The sequence below is a fragment of the Chlamydotis macqueenii genome, chromosome 4, assembly GCF_036417535.1.
Source record: "Chlamydotis macqueenii isolate bChlMac1 chromosome 4, bChlMac1.mat, whole genome shotgun sequence".
NCBI classification, from domain to species: Eukaryota; Metazoa; Chordata; class Aves; order Otidiformes; family Otididae; genus Chlamydotis; species Chlamydotis macqueenii.
Window position 1 is genome coordinate 29204418 of NC_141559.1, and position 18426 is coordinate 29222843.

Here is an 18426-nt window from a genome sequence, read left to right on the forward strand (position 1 = left end):
AGGATGAAAAAAAGTAACAAGGAGAAAGGCTACTAATAATTCAGGTTTTTCAAAGACAGTATTCAGAACAGGAAAACTTTTAGTAAATGCAACACATAGCACAAAGAAAATTTCTTGCCACATGAAATAAGGTACTAAATCTCAAGATAACAAAATGCTTTTACAATTTCATCTCACTTCCCATCTGCAGACATCCATAGGCTTCTAATTCCTTCATGAACATAGAAAGATGTTCCTGGCATCTCTGCCTCTGTACCATATTTATCATGTAGTGGCTTTTATCAAAATATTTAAAGTGAGGGATAATGAGGCTGCATTTTCAAAACACTGCAAGCACTGGTTTAGTTTTGCAAATGACATATCCATGCACGTAATCAGCACATGGAGTCACAACTGCATTTCAAAATTCAACTGCTTGGCAGTGCAAAATTTATTGTGCTCACAAAAAGCTAAAAAACCTCACCCCCTACCCCCTCATAACCCCTGACTACCAAAAATACCAATTGGAGCAATTGATCAGCCACGTAAGAATTCTGAGAATCAGTAACATAACTCAGACATCGTTTCAGCAACATACGTAGCTCTGCACAGCTTTGAGACTGGCAGAATATGAATACTCCCTCCTGAGACATTTATTTGAGGAAAAATTAACTATTCAGGCCTCTGTATATGTAGCACCCACTCTTTGAAAACCTAGCTCATTATGTTTAAAAAAAACCCGCAAACCCAGGATCACAGATCGTTTCTATTCTTACATCCAGTTGTATCACAATATTGAAACAGGTTTTTAAAATCTTTTTGTCATAAAAGCATAACGCAAGTGTGACATAGAATTGTCCCATACAATCAGAAGAGTCAAGTGTGGTTAACAAAAATCAAGAAAAGAGGAAAACGATTCCCTACTACACAATGTACAGAACGCCAAAACATTCCCCTCCCTCCTACAAGATACGGCATATTTCAACACTCACGGCTATCGTAGCATATATTGCCCAGGGCACGTCCTGTTTGAAGCAATACTTCCTGGTCTTTGCAGTTTAACAGCTGCACCAAAGGAGGGACCAACCCAGCATCCACACAAGGGTTCCGCATAAATTCTGCAAATAATGCAAACCCTGTTAAAGCAAGCCGGCTATTTTCAGTTTCATCCCTTCTAGTTACGTTGGCATTGCAACGGGGCCTTTTGTGAGAGAGTAAACATTTGCAGAGACAAACAAGGTAAGTTCTCATGCAAGTTTCTAGAGAATAAACCCAAGTCAGGATTTGGGCTTATGTTCTTGCTTTTATTGATTAATTTAGAAGGAATTAAGAGTATTTAATTGACTTCCATGGAAACTAATTTAACATAGCTCAGACTGAGCATGTTTTTAGCATCATAGAGAAGCGCTGAAAAGAGCAGTGAATTCACCACCTTTTTCTCCACCCCAACAAATTAAACATAAATTAGAATTACTAAATTACACAAAAGATGACTTAAAGCTAGTATTCATACTCCAAAATAAGCAGCACTTCTTACTCTGTGTTGCCATAATTAGAACTCCTGAAAAACTTTCACTTTTAAAGAAAAAACATCCACCATGAATTAAAGCTAAGTAACAGGATCTTTACCTGGAAGGTAAGGAAAGGAAAAGAAAAAGAAAGAATGATAAATATAAGAGAGATTATGTGAGCCCAAAGGTCTGTATCCTTCCTAACTGATGCTCACCATGAAAGGAAAGCTAGAGGACCCATCCACTGGGAAGCTCTGCCTTTCTGTCCCTCCTTCCTGCTATGTCCCCCAGTCACAAAGAACCAAGGTATTATTTCATATCTGTGCAAGTCATAGAGAATTATTGTGGTGTCAGAGAGACGAAGGACTGGTCTCCAGAAGAAGTTATAGTTAGGCAGGCACTGTGCTGCATATTTTACAAGGGAAGTCTACACAAGCAACGACCTGATGCACCAACAGTGTTACTTAACACCATCGGAGTGTTAAGGGGTCTGGAGCACAAGTCTTATGAGGAGCAGCTGAGGAAACTGGGATTGTTTAGTCTGGAGAAGAGGAGGCTGAGGGGAGACCGCATTGCTCTCTACAACTACCTGACAGGAGGGTATAGGGAGGCAGATATTGATCTGTTCTCCCAAGTAACTGTGATAGGATGAGAGGAAATGGCCTCAAGTTGCGACTGCAGAGGTTTAGGTTGAATATCAGGAAACATTTCTTTACTGGAAGAGTGGTCAGGCACTGGAACAGGCTGCCCAAGGAAGTGGTGGATTCACCATCCCTGGAGGTGTTCAAAGAACGTGTAGAGATGGCACTTCAGGACATGGTTTAGTAGGCATGGTGGTGTTACGTTGATGGTTGGACTTGATGATCTTGGAGGTCTCTTCCAACCTTAAGATTCTATGATTCTATGATTAATAGTTTACTACAGAGCATTCTTCAGAGATGTAGCATTGTAACAGGCAAAATGTCAACATGTTTTTCATTTGTAGTGAATTGTATGTTATGTTTCTTCCTGATCGTAGACTATGTTGGATCTTCCAAAGCCAGTATACCTTCATGTTACTTAGTCATTTATGAGACAGAGTGAACCAGAGTGTACACTCCCCATAAAAAGAGATGAGAAAGTTTTTCTGATTCTGGATCAACAGAACCCCTCATGCTAATAACTCAAAGATTTCATACCATGCTTGAAGTACAAACACATCTTCTTAAATACTACCTTTGTTGCACCTATTACAATGTTCTTTGATGTTTCTGTAGCTACGAAATCTTGTACCTTCTGTAGTTAATCTTGCAGTGTTGTTTTACCAGAAGACGTAATTGTCATAGAGGTAAGCAATCCTCATGTGATTATAAAGCAATCCTCACGGGATGAAGTAGAATCAGCAATACCTATACACTTGCACAGGTCCAACAGAAGATAGTAGTCAGCACAATAGACCCACCTTCCTAAGATACTGTAACATTTTAAAACTGTAGACAGATGCTACATTGTGATAAATGGTAATGGTATCCATTGTAATGAACAGAACAGATATCAGATATATCTGTTCTTTAAAATTGGTCTTGCTATGTCCTTTTAACTTTTTATCTACTTCTTTATTATCACTCGCTTTCATCTTCATCTCCATCTTTATTTATGAAATGTATTATGTTCCTCTGTCTTCTGTGTTTCCTCAGCTTCTTCCTCTTTTAATTGTCTACAAGAACTCTTCCCTGTTCCTCAGCTTCTCCCTGCATCACTTTCTTTTACACTTACTAATTTACCATAGTCTCTACATCATCACAGTTAGATTATTTTTTTTTCACTCCTAGTCTGTGACAGCAAATGGAATTTGTTCTTTCCTACAAGACTGAGAGGCCTCAGTCTGTTCTGTTGTACGTTTGGGTTCTTGCTCATGTGGTGAAAAGGCATAAGATCTCCTTCCTCCATCCTCCCTCCATTTGGAGTGAGCAGAAGATTTCAGTCCCCTATTCAGCAATAAAATAATTAGGCAATACGCTGAGCAAACTTGTATTTATCAAAGTCATGTAAGAAGTAAAATAAATGGTGCCATATATAGGAAAATATATCTGAGAGCAACAAAAATGTGGTAACTGCAATTATATTTGCAGGTGATACTACATAGAAGTAAAGAAAAAAGAGAAGGTGATCAAGAATAGAACCATTTAGAGGGTTTCCACTAACCTGGTGGGGAAATTAAGCAGATCCTTTGAAGGAAATAGTAAAGAATTGCTTAAGAAGTTAGGAGGAGAACCACTGAGGACAGAGTAACATAAAGCAAAGGAGGACAAGATTTTGAAAGAGATATGTAATTGTGTTGTAGTATGACAGATCATGAAATGATGTTCCTATTGCTACACCTGGCAAAGAAGAGGAGACAAAAGACCTCGGAAAAGGGTTTAAAAGGTCCACAGTGGAGAGAGAAACTCCATATAGCAAGTGCATCTGAGTCTTCACTATGTCACAGTTGAATGGAAAATGGCAAGAGAACATGATTTTGTGTGTTTGGATTTCTATAGATGGGACAGACTAACACAAGCTCATGTTGAGAGGAGGAAGAGTCATGTGAGCTGGAGAGGTGAAACAGAGCAAGGGCACAAAAGAGATGAAACATGACAAAACCAGTAAGGCAAGTAGAAGGATTTGATGTAACCAGATGTGTGTGGGTGCAGGATCAGACAAGGGGAATCAGAAAGGAAAATAAGAACTGGGGAAGAAAAAGATGCTCTTTTATCAGTAAAGCCCAGATTCAGAGTTAGAGGCACTACTCACAGCTCTGCCAGTGCTGCATGGCACGACCATAGGGAAATCAGTTCAATTACCTGGGTTTAATGCCTGCTATCTGTAGGATGTTGATAACACAGATTTCTCCAAGTCCCCTGAAGCTTGTTGAAAAAAAGGTGCCATATAAGCACGAAACACTTGTATTCTTACGTAAGAGGACAAAGAAATAACGGAATTCAAATGAGGTGTTCCCTGCTATCCTACTTAAGCAACTATTTCAACAGAGGTAGAATCCAAAGAGATCCACCCAGCTCATTTCAGTCTTGAAAGCACTGGGCACCTTAAATAATTTCTGAATACCTTCCCTTTAATCTTGGCTGCCAGAGGTCCCGGTTACACCTGCTAATAACTCAAAGAAAAAGACAAAAGCAATTTTGTATGATGAACCAGGTAAAATGCCAGCTCTTCTGAAGAGTGAACTCATAACAGCAATTTAAAAGCTGGCAGGGAAAAGGATACATTAGAAACTATTAGAGATTTCATGTATTAATTCAGATTTGAAAGACACTGGCTAAAATGTTCTGTAAGAGAATCTTGCAGGAAACAATGCATAGTAATTAGTTAAGCTATTGTGAACACTGTTTTTATTTTTAACTTTCCCCCTTCTGAGTTAGGAGCTAAAAGGGCTAACTGTGAGGACACACAGTTGACTAAAGTAATATAAATATACTTATTACAAATTTATTAAGTACAGAAAAAGTTGTATGGTTGCATGAATCTCTATCATTCTGAAACATTTGTAAGTTTAAATTTCTATGTTTACTTTTTTTACTGGCAATTTACCTAAATAATTTTAAAACTTAAAAACTAATAAAGTATATCTTCTTTTCTTGTTAATGTTGTTCCTGAATATGCATATATAGCATTGTCTCAAAATCAGGGAATTAGGTGGAGGAGGTCACTCAGAGGCTATCAGTAAGAAGCTGCAGCATTGTGACTCCAAGAAAAAAAGGGGGGGGGGGGGGTGTGGGGGGGAGGTGGGATGTAGAAATAGTCAGCAATAATGTAGGCCCTTCCCTGAAGAGGCATCAGTATGAGATTTTACAGAGGGAGAAAGATACATGAGTAAAAAAGTCAGCCACAAACCTCCTCTATCCTTGTCACAAGGTCTGCCAGGAGCACCTGCCTGCAGGTATGAGGTGGTTTTTTTTTTTTTTTTTTTGAGTTCAATGTATGTAGGGCACTGAGTGGGCTTTAAGATAATTCTTTCTAAATTTTTCTAAAGAAAAAAGTTTAAATAGTTTTAGATTATCTCCTACATTGTATGTCTGTATGTATATAATACACACCAAAATGGACCCCCAATTCTCATTTGGGATCTTGGGCTCTTACTCTAACATATTAATGCACTTTAGGTAGGACTAACTGGTTTTACTTTGGTATCATAGAATCAAAGAATAGTTAGGGTTGGAAGGGACATTCAAAGGTCATCTAGTCCAACCCCCCTGCAAGGAGCAGGGACATCCCTCACTAGGTCAGGTTGCTCAGAGCCTCATCCAGCCTGGCCTTGAACGTTTCCAGGGATGGGGCCTCCACCACCTCTCTGGGCAACCTGTTCCAGTGTTCTATAACTCACATCGTAAAAATTTTTTTCCTAATTTCCAATCTAAATCTACCCCCCTCTATTTTAAAACCATTACCCCTCGTCCTATTGCAACAGGCCCTGCTAAACAGCCTTTCCCCATCTTTCTTGTAGGCCCTCTTGAGGTACTGGAAGACCACTATCAGGTCTCCCCGGAGCCTCCTCTTCTGCAGGCTGAACAGCCCCAACTCTCTCAGCCTGTCCTCATAAGAGAGGTGCTCCAGCCCTCTTATGATCTTCGTGGCCCTCCTCTGGACCTTCTCCAACTGGTCCATGTCCTTCTTGTGTTGGGGGCTCCAGAACTGGACACAGTACTCCAGCTGGGGTCTCACCAGGGCAGAGTAGAGGGGGAGAATCACCTCCCTCGACCTGCTGGCCACTCTCCTCTTGATGCAGCCCAGGATGCGGTTGGCCTTCTGGGCCGCAAGGGCGCATTGCCTGCTCATGTTAAGCTTCTCATCCACCAGCACTCCCAAGTCCTTTTCCTCAGGGCTGCTCTCAATCCATTCTCCGCCCAGCCTGTATTTGTGCCTGGGATTGCCATGACCCAGGTGCAGGACCTTGCACTTGGCCTGGTTGAACTTCATGAGGTTGGCACGGGCCCACCTCTCCAGCCTGTCAAGGTCCCTCTGCATGGCATCCCTCCCTTCCAGCATGTCGACGGCACCACACAACTTGGTGTCGTCCACGAACTTGCTGAGGGTGCACTCTATCCCACTGCCCATGTCGCCGACAAAGATTCGCCGACGAAGTATCAAAGGCCTCATAAATGGTAATAATGTTATCACAAATCTCAGACCAAATACTATCCCTTAATCACTTGTATATATACTACTGTTGTAACTATGTTCACCTTGTGTAACTGGATGCACAAATAATGCATATCTTTTTATTCTATATGCATTTCATAAAGCCAGTGGCATGCTATTTCTGCCCAATAAATTACACTATTGATTGTCTTAAAAATGAAATAGCATGAAAGTAAGGACTAAAAAAAATCCAGCAGCCAAATGCTTTTTGATTGTATTAAAAAGCAGAGAAACAAAATTTGATGAAACAAAAAGAGTGAAAGGGAAGCATATGAAAGGTGTCTAATCTACAAAATGAAAACATAAATGAAGTAAAACATACTGACAAGTGAGGTGAAAAACTGAAGATGTTCCAGCAGAAAAGTTCTTGTAGAAAACCTCACCATTTCTGGCTACTTCTGCTATGATGTTAGCTACTTTTGCTGTGCAGGAAGATTGTGGCGTCAACAGACTCGCGAACACCTGAAGAACTCCACTTTGCTGGATTTTTTCACTTGTCTCCGTATCTGAAAAACATATCACACAAAAATGACTTGAGCATCAGCTTTGGGGAAGAAAAGAAAGAAAAATAGAAGGGAAGTTAAGTCTTCTCAAAGGTAATTATTCAATAAGTTATTTTTCCACATAAGAAGCCAACTGCTATTTTAGTGATATATTTTTTTTTATATGATGTGCTCACAGAACTTAATACTTCGCCATTCTTAATCAATTGATCTTTATAAGGTGACTCTGTGTTATATGAGTAAATACCCATACATACTCAGGCCTAGGAAACTATTGGAGAGACTGGTAGAAAGACTAAAGGTCATAAAGTGATATGCAGCAGCCTGAAGTACTATGTAAAAATCAAGAAATGGTATTCTGAAGTGAAGAATTTTTGGAAATGTTCAAGGAATGATGGGGGAAATCCTTACAGCTGAGGGCACAGCTTACTGCAGTGTAGGAGTCAGAAACTGGAGAAGAGGGAGAGCAAAGCAGATTCTGGTCTAGACTCCTCTTGCGCTCAGCTTGAATATAATCTGTGTTACTCTGCCTAGCTACAGAAGCTCCACTATAGTCTCAGTAGAAGGAAAAGGGAAAAATAACACAGAGTTTCTTGTCATAGAGTTGAAAGATTTGGGGCAAAACCTTTCCTCTTTCTGCCTGTAGTAGAGAGGAATTGTGCAGCTGGTCCGTAACAGGGCTCCCACCTAGCACTGCTGTCAACACCTCTGTAACAAACAGAAAATTAACATTGATTCAACTGCAGTTAAAGATAAGGTATTAGACGCTAAAACGTATTTTGCCAATGCTTTCAAATAACGGTGTATTTGAGATGAATATTAGCGTGACATACAATATGAATAGATGACTTTAGAAAGCAGCGTGACTCCTTAAGCCATTCATAATGGAAGTTACTTGCTTTCTCCAAAGGTGGCTGTGAGATGCTCTAATTGATGACTCTTGCAAAGCTAAACAAATCCACCTGAACGCAAGTCTGTTGTTCTACAACCCTGTCTCACAGGGGCACTTTTAAGCACCACAGCATGCACAATCCCCCTCACATCACTTACAATAAAAGCCTTAGAGTAAGTGCAAGATAAAATTAAAAAAAAAAAAAAATCACTACAGCTTGCCAGTAATTGTGAGAAACAGATGTAGACATTTCAGAGTTGAGAGGACAGGCCTCTGAGCACCACTTTCTGCAATTTCTTAGAAGCACCCTTACTCTGGTGTAAAACCTATTAAGACAGTCAGGCTTAGCAGCTATAGTAATAATCAATGGAGTTTGGTTTTATATAGCATCTTTCAATAAAGGGAGGGCTTGAACTCTTTGCTGGCTGGGAGCCAGTGACATCTAAGTGACAGAAAATGGACTAGAAGGAGAGAAATTCCAAGTCTGGACTGCATTTATGCCTCTGTATTTCTGTACTCAATTCCATCTTGGGATGCTGGTCTTTGGCTAGGACTACTCCTTTACAATATCTCAGTGATGACATCTGATTTCAAACAGATTAAGTGTAAAGTGAAGACTGATAATTTCAAATACCGTGCATAATATAAGCGCTAATTATTATTAATTTGTTCGCAATCTGGTTAACTGCAATTTTTTAAATGCACTAAGAAACCCTTTCAGAAGACATAATGCAAAGGAGCTTATGGCTATTTGGAAGTTTTTATAAGTTCTGACATATAACGTATACTTAGTAGATATATTCTCCCATAGATATACACAGATGAAAGAAAAGTTTGGTTTCAGAGAAAATCATGTCAGGACTAAAGGCCAGTCCAGACATCTTAGATGTCTGTTAAAGAAGAGATCTTCCTTCTCCCCTGACTTCAACACTGAAAGTATAGAATTCAAAATTGGAAATGTAGGCATCCGTGAACCCGTATAATGTTAACCACAATTAGTAGGCAGGAAACATTACTGCATTTTCTCCTGCCACGCTGCTGAGATACATAGTATCCAGTCTTATTTTTATGATCTGTAGTTTGACGGACTCATTACTGTGCAAAGCATAAATTACATAAATAAAATAAAATATATCTTGCGAGAAGTGGGAAAATAAAATTAAAAGCTTCTCCAGGCCAGTTTTGTGTAGCAGATCTGCACTGATTTATTTTATTAAGATAAGCAAGCGAGCACCAATAAAAGCCCAGGGCTTAGCAGAGCTGACGGTAATCGGCTAGCTGGGATTACATAGATGAAAATAGACCACTGACTTTTTTCTTACTCTTAAGCAGTACAGGAGGCACACCTGCATACACTCTCCCCTTCAAACCTACATCCCACTGGTTCTTGTTACCCAGGCTGAGTATCAACGTCAAACCTTTGCTAGTCACAAAAGTGGGAAGACAGATTAATTCGACCAGCAGCAAGCGTACCCCTCCTACCAGCGGGCAGGGACACCCCTACTTCCACTCTACCCTGAGTGCTCAAGCATTATTGTTTGAGGAAAAGCACATTACTCTGGCATCGGGCAGAACAACAGCTACTAACTACGCAGGCCACAGTGCTCTCTGACGCATTTTTGCCAGTAATTGCCTTGGGTGTAAAATATGCCACAGGGCACTTCAGCTTGTCTATTCCAAGTCTACCTGAGCCATGCTCTTCTTCTGCAGAACATTTAAAATTTACACTTGGTGTAATATACAAATTAATCCAGTGTCAAAATAGAGATATGACAGTACGACATTAAATCCTTGCAGGTAGTTTATAGTACATCCTCCAGATAAGGCACCATAAGGGAACGGGCCAATAAAATTACTGTTGCATCCTCATGCACATTACTCTAAATTGTCCTGTTTCATATCTGCAGAATAAATATTTTTTTTCAGGGATTCTATATTCATCATATTAAATTTCTAATAAAGATAGTGGAAAAAAACAATTGTACCGAAATATACAAATTAATTTCTTAACACATATGTAATTGGCAGACATTTTAGTTATAGGAAAATCAATCTTTTTGGTAGGCTTTTGAAATGCTTATACAAGGAAGGACATTTTAATTGGAACAAGATGTCTTACATATCTGCAGTCTTCCAGGACCTAAAGGGTGCTTATAAGAAAGATGAGGACAGACTTTTTAGCAGGGCCTGTAGCGATATGTCAGGGGTAATGGTTTTAAAATAGAGGGAAATAGATTTAGATTAGATATTAGGAAATTTATTTTTTTTTTACAGAGAGGTGGTGGATGCCCCATCCCTGGAAACATTCAAGGCCAGGTTGCACAGGGCTCTGAGCAACCTGATCAGGTTGGAGACGTCCCTGCTTATTGCAAGGGGGTTGGACTACATGGCCTTGAAAGGTCCCTTCCAACCCAAACCGTTCTATGATTCTGTGATGTATAAACCTAAAACTGCCTTGTTAAATCTAGCTTTTTTGCTCAGCACTTTTAATATTCCTTTAAAAGGGGAGGGCTTAACAGGTAAATGATGCACAGGGCTCCCTTGTGGAAACTGGGAAGTACAAACTAAGATCTTCAGCCACCCTTCACTTGTCTGAGGAGTCAACTGTACACTCAGTTCAGGTAGTAAGTGTTGAAATACATGGCTTTAGAAGAAAATATCAAGTCAGAGGTTTTGAAGCTCTATGTATATGAGCAGCTTGGCTGCTTCTTAGAAGTGCCCAAAAGGAACAATTACTTAATGGATACTTCCGAAACATGAGCTAAGAGTCTTGTGTATGACTCTGCTCATGTACGTGTGCAGCTCTAGACTCCGTTCTGCAGGATGCACTGAAGGTATAACAATGGTAGTAAAGGACTAGAGCTGCAGATAGCATTGAAAAGCAAATAACTGTCCTAAATCAAGCCAAGCTTTTCTTCTCCTTCATTTTTTTCCCACTTGCAACTAGAGAGTGATATGGTTGTCAGGGCAGGGGCTTTAGGAAGCATGGATTTCCACTGCCTGCCCATTAAGGCCCATGCTCTTTTTTGCTCAGCTTCATGTAACACAACTCCTGTATAAAAGCATAGAAGGCAAAGGGACATAGACAGGGACAGAAATGAAGGAAAAAGTGTGTATGGCATTGTTCTGTTAGAAAGAATGATGAAGGGCCATGTTTATGTAGTAGTATTTTCACTGTGATTGTAAAACTCGTGATCTGGTTTTCCTTCTGCAGAATGTAAGAGTGGAAGATCATACACCAATGTTGCCAAAGGACTAGTGCCCACACCACTGCCTGGACCTAGGAGAAATAGTTTTGCTGAAAATTAGAAGTAGCCTTTGCTTTAGCATAGGCAGCCCTCAATTCTTGTGTTTATTTGTTCTCTTCAAGCTGGATGAGGCCTGCTTGGCTTCCTATCTGCATGTGAACGCATGAAAGAGGTGTTATTCGTTGAGGATATGAACCTACCGCATGCTTATTTCATTCTGGGCTTCCTAGTAAATTATTAGAGGCTAAATTATTTTTGAAAACTTATTTCAGTTGTCGTCTTTTGAATTGCTATTTCAATGTATTGTCAATTGTAGTTGGAGCAAGTAAAACCAAATGTTTCTTCAGGAGCAGGAAAAATCTAGGCAAAATCTCCACCACGTAATTTCCTCCAATGCTTTCTATAATGGGGGAAAAGGAAATTATAGCCAACATTAATCACATGCTAAAAAGTTGGCTTATGCTTACCATTTGAAGTCCTTTAGCAGAACTGCATCCCCTTTCAAATCTATTCAACTTGTCTCTTAAGGAAACCTATCAATCTAGGCAGTCTGGTGTTAGGGTGCCACACCTCTAAACCCTTTTGCAATACATGATGTCCAGATTTCAAATGCTTTCTTTTCAAGCCTGATTTTCAGTATGCATGCACCAGCCCACCCATAGGACACCCACTGCCCCCAATCTTAAAGCACAGAAACTGTGGGACTGTAATAATGCTGCTTTAGAAACAGCCCTTTTGCACACAATATAATCCAGCGATGTGCCACAGCAGCATAATTGGGGGAAAAAACCTCTAAGGTTAAACCTGCAGCTTTAGATGTCTCCTTGTATAACTAGGTATCAAGACAAAGGGTATGTTAGATCACATAGTGTCAAAATCTTATTAATGTTGTAGCTGGGTGATTAGAATGTCAATATCCTTGCTTTTCATGGTTTTTGCAGTGCCTGAAGTCAGAATAATAAAGGGTGTGGGCAGGAAATTCTTTAATGCCATAGATTAGAGCTGGAGAGCTGAGCACCGTGGCTACAGGACTGCTTAATTAAGTAGCAGAAATCACTATAGCAAAAAAATCCAATGAGTGTCTCAAATTAAATTCTACACTCTCTTCGCTCTCAGCTTTATTTCCTGTGAAATTTCACTCCTCTCTATTTCACTCTTTTCTCCTTTCTGCATCATTTTGTCCACCTTCAAATGAAAGAAAAGGCAGGGAGGGGGAAGGGAGGGGAAAGGCAAGGCATATCTCTCAGAAGTGCTACTGCTTTGCCCTTTCTAGCAGAAGAAAACTAGAGGTTCACAGTTCCTTTTCTCTATGCACCACGAGTTTAAGTTGCACTATGAGATGTAACCGAACACTAGTGAAGGACAGCACTCCAATAATTCCCATGTCGTGGAGCTTTACATGAGAAATGAGGCACACCACGGAATTCTAAATGAGCAGCTTCATGACTGTCCTCTTTATTAAGCCAATCATGTTTGCAATGTACTCATTTTAAAAAATACGTATTTCTAGCTGCACAGATGTTTTATAATCCTCCTGAAACTACTGCAGAAAATTACCTTGGCTTTATAATGTCCCTCCTACATGTGCTCTCATCAGAAAGATGAACGCATGAATAAATAATGATGAGACACGTCTATCACGAAAGGAACCTTCTATCTGCTTTTTCAGAAGGCAGAAGTGAGGAGAATGACGGGAGCAACGGCTATCTTTCTAACTGGCACATCCTCCTAACCACCACAGTAAAAAAAGGTTCACATGACCAAGAGCAAATATTGATGCTCTCTCCATATACGGCCTCCCTCAAGAAGCATTGTTTTTTTCTCCACAGCATCCTACTATATTTTACAAACCACAAAATGGAGATTTTAATCTGACTGCAAGAGCACAAACAGTGGGTTGTAAAGAACCTCAATGAAACAAATGATGTGCTCTCATGCAGCAAACAATGCACCACTGATGAGGAAGCTTTTGCTTAACATACCTTAGCTGAAAAGACTGTTCCAATTATCAAGAGTTATTTTTACAGGAAAAAACAACCCCTATAATAAGTTATATATAGAAATAAATGTATAGATATAACTTCCTTTTGGCATGCTTCTCCTCGCACGGAGAGATCCCCACAAATATAACCTGCTTGCTCACCTATCCTTCAAACTAGACCCCTAAAAGGCAGGGAGGAAGGATTCTCCCTTAGCTGTGTGAATGTTTCCATCATGCTGTTTGCTCTGTTCTGTCTCTGCCAGCAGTAACAGGGCAACTTCAATTCCAATTTTTAATGAAGAAACTGAGACAGTGCACAGATGTTTGTAATTAAAATCTCAGCTCTAACAAGGAAGGAAGGACAGATGGAGAGACATTCACCAATCAACTAGCTGCACGATTCCCCCTGATTAAATTCTCCAAGAGCTATATTCAAAGAATAAAAGTGAATTTCAGGATGAGACCTACCCCTTGAATAGCGTGTTGCAGGTACCAGTGAAGTAATTTAATAAAAATACATGCCAGCTTTGCCTTTGATGAAGAAATATGCACATCAATACTTTCACAGATATATCACAGCACAAGGCAGAATATTAAAGCTAGGCAGCTCAGAAGCCCTGAGTTCCTGAACTGGATCTAGTTTAGAGCCCTGACACATAGTTTGGCAGATTTTTCTGAGCTGTTAGTTCCCCCGCTCCCCCTTTCTGACTCACCCTCCGCAGGAGGTAACCACTTTAGTAGCATAGCTGCTGAAATAAATTGCTATTAGTGCCTCAGCTTGCCAAATTTGTTGTCTGGCATCTTAGTACAAATGCCATCCACTAGCATCTGTATGTTTTATACTCAGCCTGTGGGGACTTTTTAATCTGCCTCCTCTGTTACTTGTACTAACTGGACTTATTACATGATCCTGGGTAAAGCCTTAAGTACCTTCATGCTTTAGTTTTTCAATCTGTATAACAGAAATACTAGGCCCACAGTGTAAAATCCTTTCTCCAAATTTGATTTAGTTTAAAAATAAAATCAGATTTGAAAACTATGCATTATATAGGCAGGAACTATTTCGTATTCCTTTGAATCAATCTCTTTAAGAGTGCTCTCAAGCAAGCTCAAATGCCTGCTGTAAAAATCTGCCCAGTGTAATCTACTGTATGTAGACATACTCTTCCAAAGGAATTTTTTAGCTACTGATGTTTTTTTAAAAGTTTTGCTGCCAAAGTACCTTAAGGAAAAGCTAATCTAAAAAAGATCACATTTGTAAGTCGTAAGGCACTGGGACAAAACTAAGAATGACATTTCAGACCTGAAATTGTGAATTACATGATCTCTAAATAAAATTGGGGTTTTTTTTTTGTAAAAAACAAGCCTTTTCCTTTGCTTCAGTATTGGATTTCAAAAATGCAATTTAAAAAGACATTTGTCAATTCTATTATCTGGAACTGCTATTCACTGATGCCTTCCGTGAAGAAAAAAAAAAACCAAACATTTAATCTTTATTTGGCACATTGTGCATTTAATGAACACCACTTGGAATTTAACACTTGGACAAACATCATTTAACTATCTGGCACTAACTAAATACATCACTATTAAGAGGAATTTATGTAAAATATAAGCCCACAAAGCAACAGTGATTACCATTCAGTATCATTAGGGTATGCCAATTTACTGGGATGCAGTCCAATAAAAAGCAGCCACCTTGATTTACTATGTTCCAATTAAATAGATATACTGTAATAATACATTATATATAGCACTTAAGATGAAACATTTCTGGATTATGTGTATACAGTGCCATGAAAAAGGAATAGCTTCACAAGCTAAGATGCAACAAACATCCTTCTTCAGCAAACAGAAGGAATGCTTTGTAGCACAGTATTTGAGCCAAAACTCCCTCTTACAAAATATCCATCAGGATCCTCAACGTTCAGAAAGGCATTTGACTAGAAATCTTCTGAGGTAAACTTAACGGACTGCAATGAGCTTAATTAATTAGCCAAGCAGGCCCAATTCAATTTGAACCTCTGGCTCCACTACAAAAGATTATCTGCATCAGAGGCAGACTAGATACGCTGGTCTAAGATGCAGTTTTGGTTTGACAGCTTCCTACCAGCAAATCGTTACTGCCGATGCAGCTATACTGCCAAAAGCTACAAAACCAATAAAAGTCTGTTTTGTTGGCAGTGTTACTTTCTGAGGGATGTGGTGTAGGTGTAAGGTATTGTATGTAGCAACGGGATGTTTTAGCCAGCAGAAACTGCATCTGTACTAAGATGGTTTCCATCCTCACTACTGCAAAAGCAAGCCTAAGCCTTCTCTAGCAGCAGAATATAAAATCTTCCTCAGGTTTTTATGTACTGTCTTCATTTCTCAACAAAATGATATCTATATATGAAAATGCTCTTGTCAAAATTTTTTTCCTTGGTAATCCATTATCACCATTTATGTGAGCGTAAGACATGATTTTATGCATACAAGCCAATCAAAATAATTTTTTGATCATGCAAAATATTCCCAATTACGTTAAATGTTATATTAATTTCTTCTAATATAGATGCTGTAAAACATCATTCAATGGCAAAAGCTAAACGCGTATGTCATGCTTCTTCCTTTAATTTTACATCTTTATACTCCCCATCAAGAAATGACACTTGGCAAAGATAGTGTACTAAGAAATAAACTGGAAATAGATCTTCAAAGGAAAAACACTTTCCTTGACATACACTGTCACATAAGAATCAAGACTGATTGTGACCTAAAACAAAGGAATTGCTACATATTTTGGCTCTTAACATGCAAATGCTTTGCCATGTATATAGCTTTATACATACAAATATAGCTCTTGAGCTCGGTGGGACTGCCAGAATGTAAGAATCCATGTCCTTAAAGGTAAGAATATATGGGAATGTTGGCAGAATCGGGACCTTTCTTTATATTCCTTTTACTCATTTTACTCACTGCTCTAAACACGTGTGCTGCAGTAACATACTGAGCTAAATCAATAGAAATTCTGAGTGTAAGCAGTTGTTGTAAAAAGCAGTGGGAATTATGAAGATATGGCATCCATTGCTGCTTAGGTACCCGCAATTAGCTTGTTGCTTTCTTTCAAAAATTTTATCTTTAAATCTGTTTCTCCCTTTTCCCACTTCTCTCCTTCCTCTAAAAAAATCTTACACACTACTTTGTTCCTTGTTGCTCATCCACTTAGTTTCATTTCTTCCTTTTTCATTTCTATTCCCTCTCCCTCTCTTGGTTTGAGTAGACATGAAATACATTGTCCCTGCACCACTGAAGTCCAAAGAAGCTGGATCAAGACTTAGCAGTTGCTAAACAGACACTAGTTCATGTCTCCTATACACAAAGAAAATGAGTTGTACAAGGTACTATGGGCAGCTCAGTGCTCCTCTTAACTTTTTTGTAGTTTCCAAGGCAAACCAGGAATAATAAAGTAGTAAAATCTTCGCCATGGGCTAAGGCCACCATCTTCCTAAAGAATACTTTAATATCAGCAGATAACTATAGATTTCAGTAGACAATTAGCAATAATACTGTTTTTGTCTTTTTGAGGAGGATATTCTAGCTTTCATCTGTACATTTCCTTTCATAAGAAATGTACAGATTTCACCATAAATGTCTGTTGTTTGTTTGAGTGTTCAGGCTGGGACACTTACATATCAGGACTAAAATGCAGGCATGTGTTTGCTGTGTCTGAGTACACATCCATGGGTGGCCACCTCCTCCTTCTTAGATCACAAGTGGGTGACATAGACTAGGGATCATTGAAGGGTAGACATGAGAAGGATCAAAAATCCACCTAGAATAGAGACTGCTGTTAAGAAGAAAGGGAGATGTCAAATATCAAAGAGGAATAAGAGAGCAGGGAAATGCTATTTGTCATTGAACTTAATTCTACTAGTTAGCAGTTGGTTTAATAAGCCACTTGCCACTTGACGTGCTTGTGCACTGGCTTGTGTTATTACAGCTTACTTGTTAGTAATGTCTATTAAATCTGTGGGGATGCCGAGTGCTCCTCTTTATTTATACGAAACAACAGTAGCAAAAAGTTAATCCTGACATGTGAGGGTCAGAATAGGCCCTATGGATTGTCACCATTTTGTTTTAGGCTACAATGCTGGGCAAGCATCCACAGTCATGAAAGCATTGTTACTCAGGTTACAATCCACCTGAAATGACTGTCACCTCATTTTACTCCTACTCTGCTCAAAGTCTCTTCAAAATAAAGAAAGGTTAGTTTGGTGGTTAAGGACAGGTTTGCTTGAACAAGCTGTGACATGTGGAGTTCTTTCTCTATGCTTCAGAAAGGGAAAGGAGTAACCTTAAAATAGGTAGCCAATGGGAAAAAAAAGAAAGTTATTTCAGGTGACGTTTATATCTTAGAATAACTCTGGTAGGACAAAAGGTTCTACAACTTAATTTTTTTCTGTTTGGGGTGGGAGGGTTGCACATCTTTTACTTTCATAATAATGTGTGAGAAGATCATGGAAACAAAAGATGAAATGACTATTCCTTAATCTTGTGTGTACTAAATGGAAACGAGATTTCACTGAAATCAGATGGCACTCATGTATTAGAAGTTAAGCAGATAGCTGCTTATCTGACTCTGTAATGAATAAAACTATGTACACAGAACTGTCAAAGATGTCCAAAAAGGAAATATATAAATATAGGTAAAGCTCTCATTTTCTTTTTCATAAATCAAAGGGATTAATAGTGACAATAATACATTTAAAAATTTCAGAGAAGCAGATTCTTTTTTTTTCAGTTGAGCCCTGACAATTACAAAATATTATCTCTAAATTCTCCATCATTTTTCTGCTCCAGTAGAGGAATTGTTCCATTAGAACCTGTTATCTTCATAAGTCAGTGAAGACCAGAAAAAGAGACACAAGTATAGCAAGAGCATGAGTACTAACTAAATTCAACAACATATGGAAGCCACAGCTATAAAGAACAGAATAAAATCAAGAATTTCCAACTCAAGTATAACCTCTGTGTTAAACATATGGTTATGAGAACTGGAAAGCCACCAAAACATTAAAGACAGGAAACTAGATGCCTTTGAAAGCAAGTGCCTACAGAAGATTCAAGGCATTGGCTGGAAAGTTTCATCTCTGAT

General features: G+C 39.0%; 1 protein-coding gene across 4 annotated transcripts in view; it reads right to left on the reverse strand.

The window, feature by feature from the left end:
* Positions 1 to 18426, reverse strand: part of RAP1GDS1 (Rap1 GTPase-GDP dissociation stimulator 1) — a 101787-nt gene that overhangs the window by 39373 nt on the left and 43988 nt on the right. For 2 of the 4 annotated variants that reach the window (XM_086747474.1, XM_086747475.1), the window contains exons 3-4: positions 7049 to 7171; positions 972 to 1097 (exon numbers count right to left, since the gene is read on the reverse strand). In XM_086747474.1, coding sequence (XP_086603600.1) covers positions 972 to 1097; positions 7049 to 7171 — 249 coding nt within the window. Of the gene's footprint in view, positions 1 to 971; positions 1098 to 6987; positions 7172 to 18426 lie in introns of those variants that run through there. The other 2 variants (XM_086747476.1, XM_086747477.1) reach the window with 2 other exon arrangements.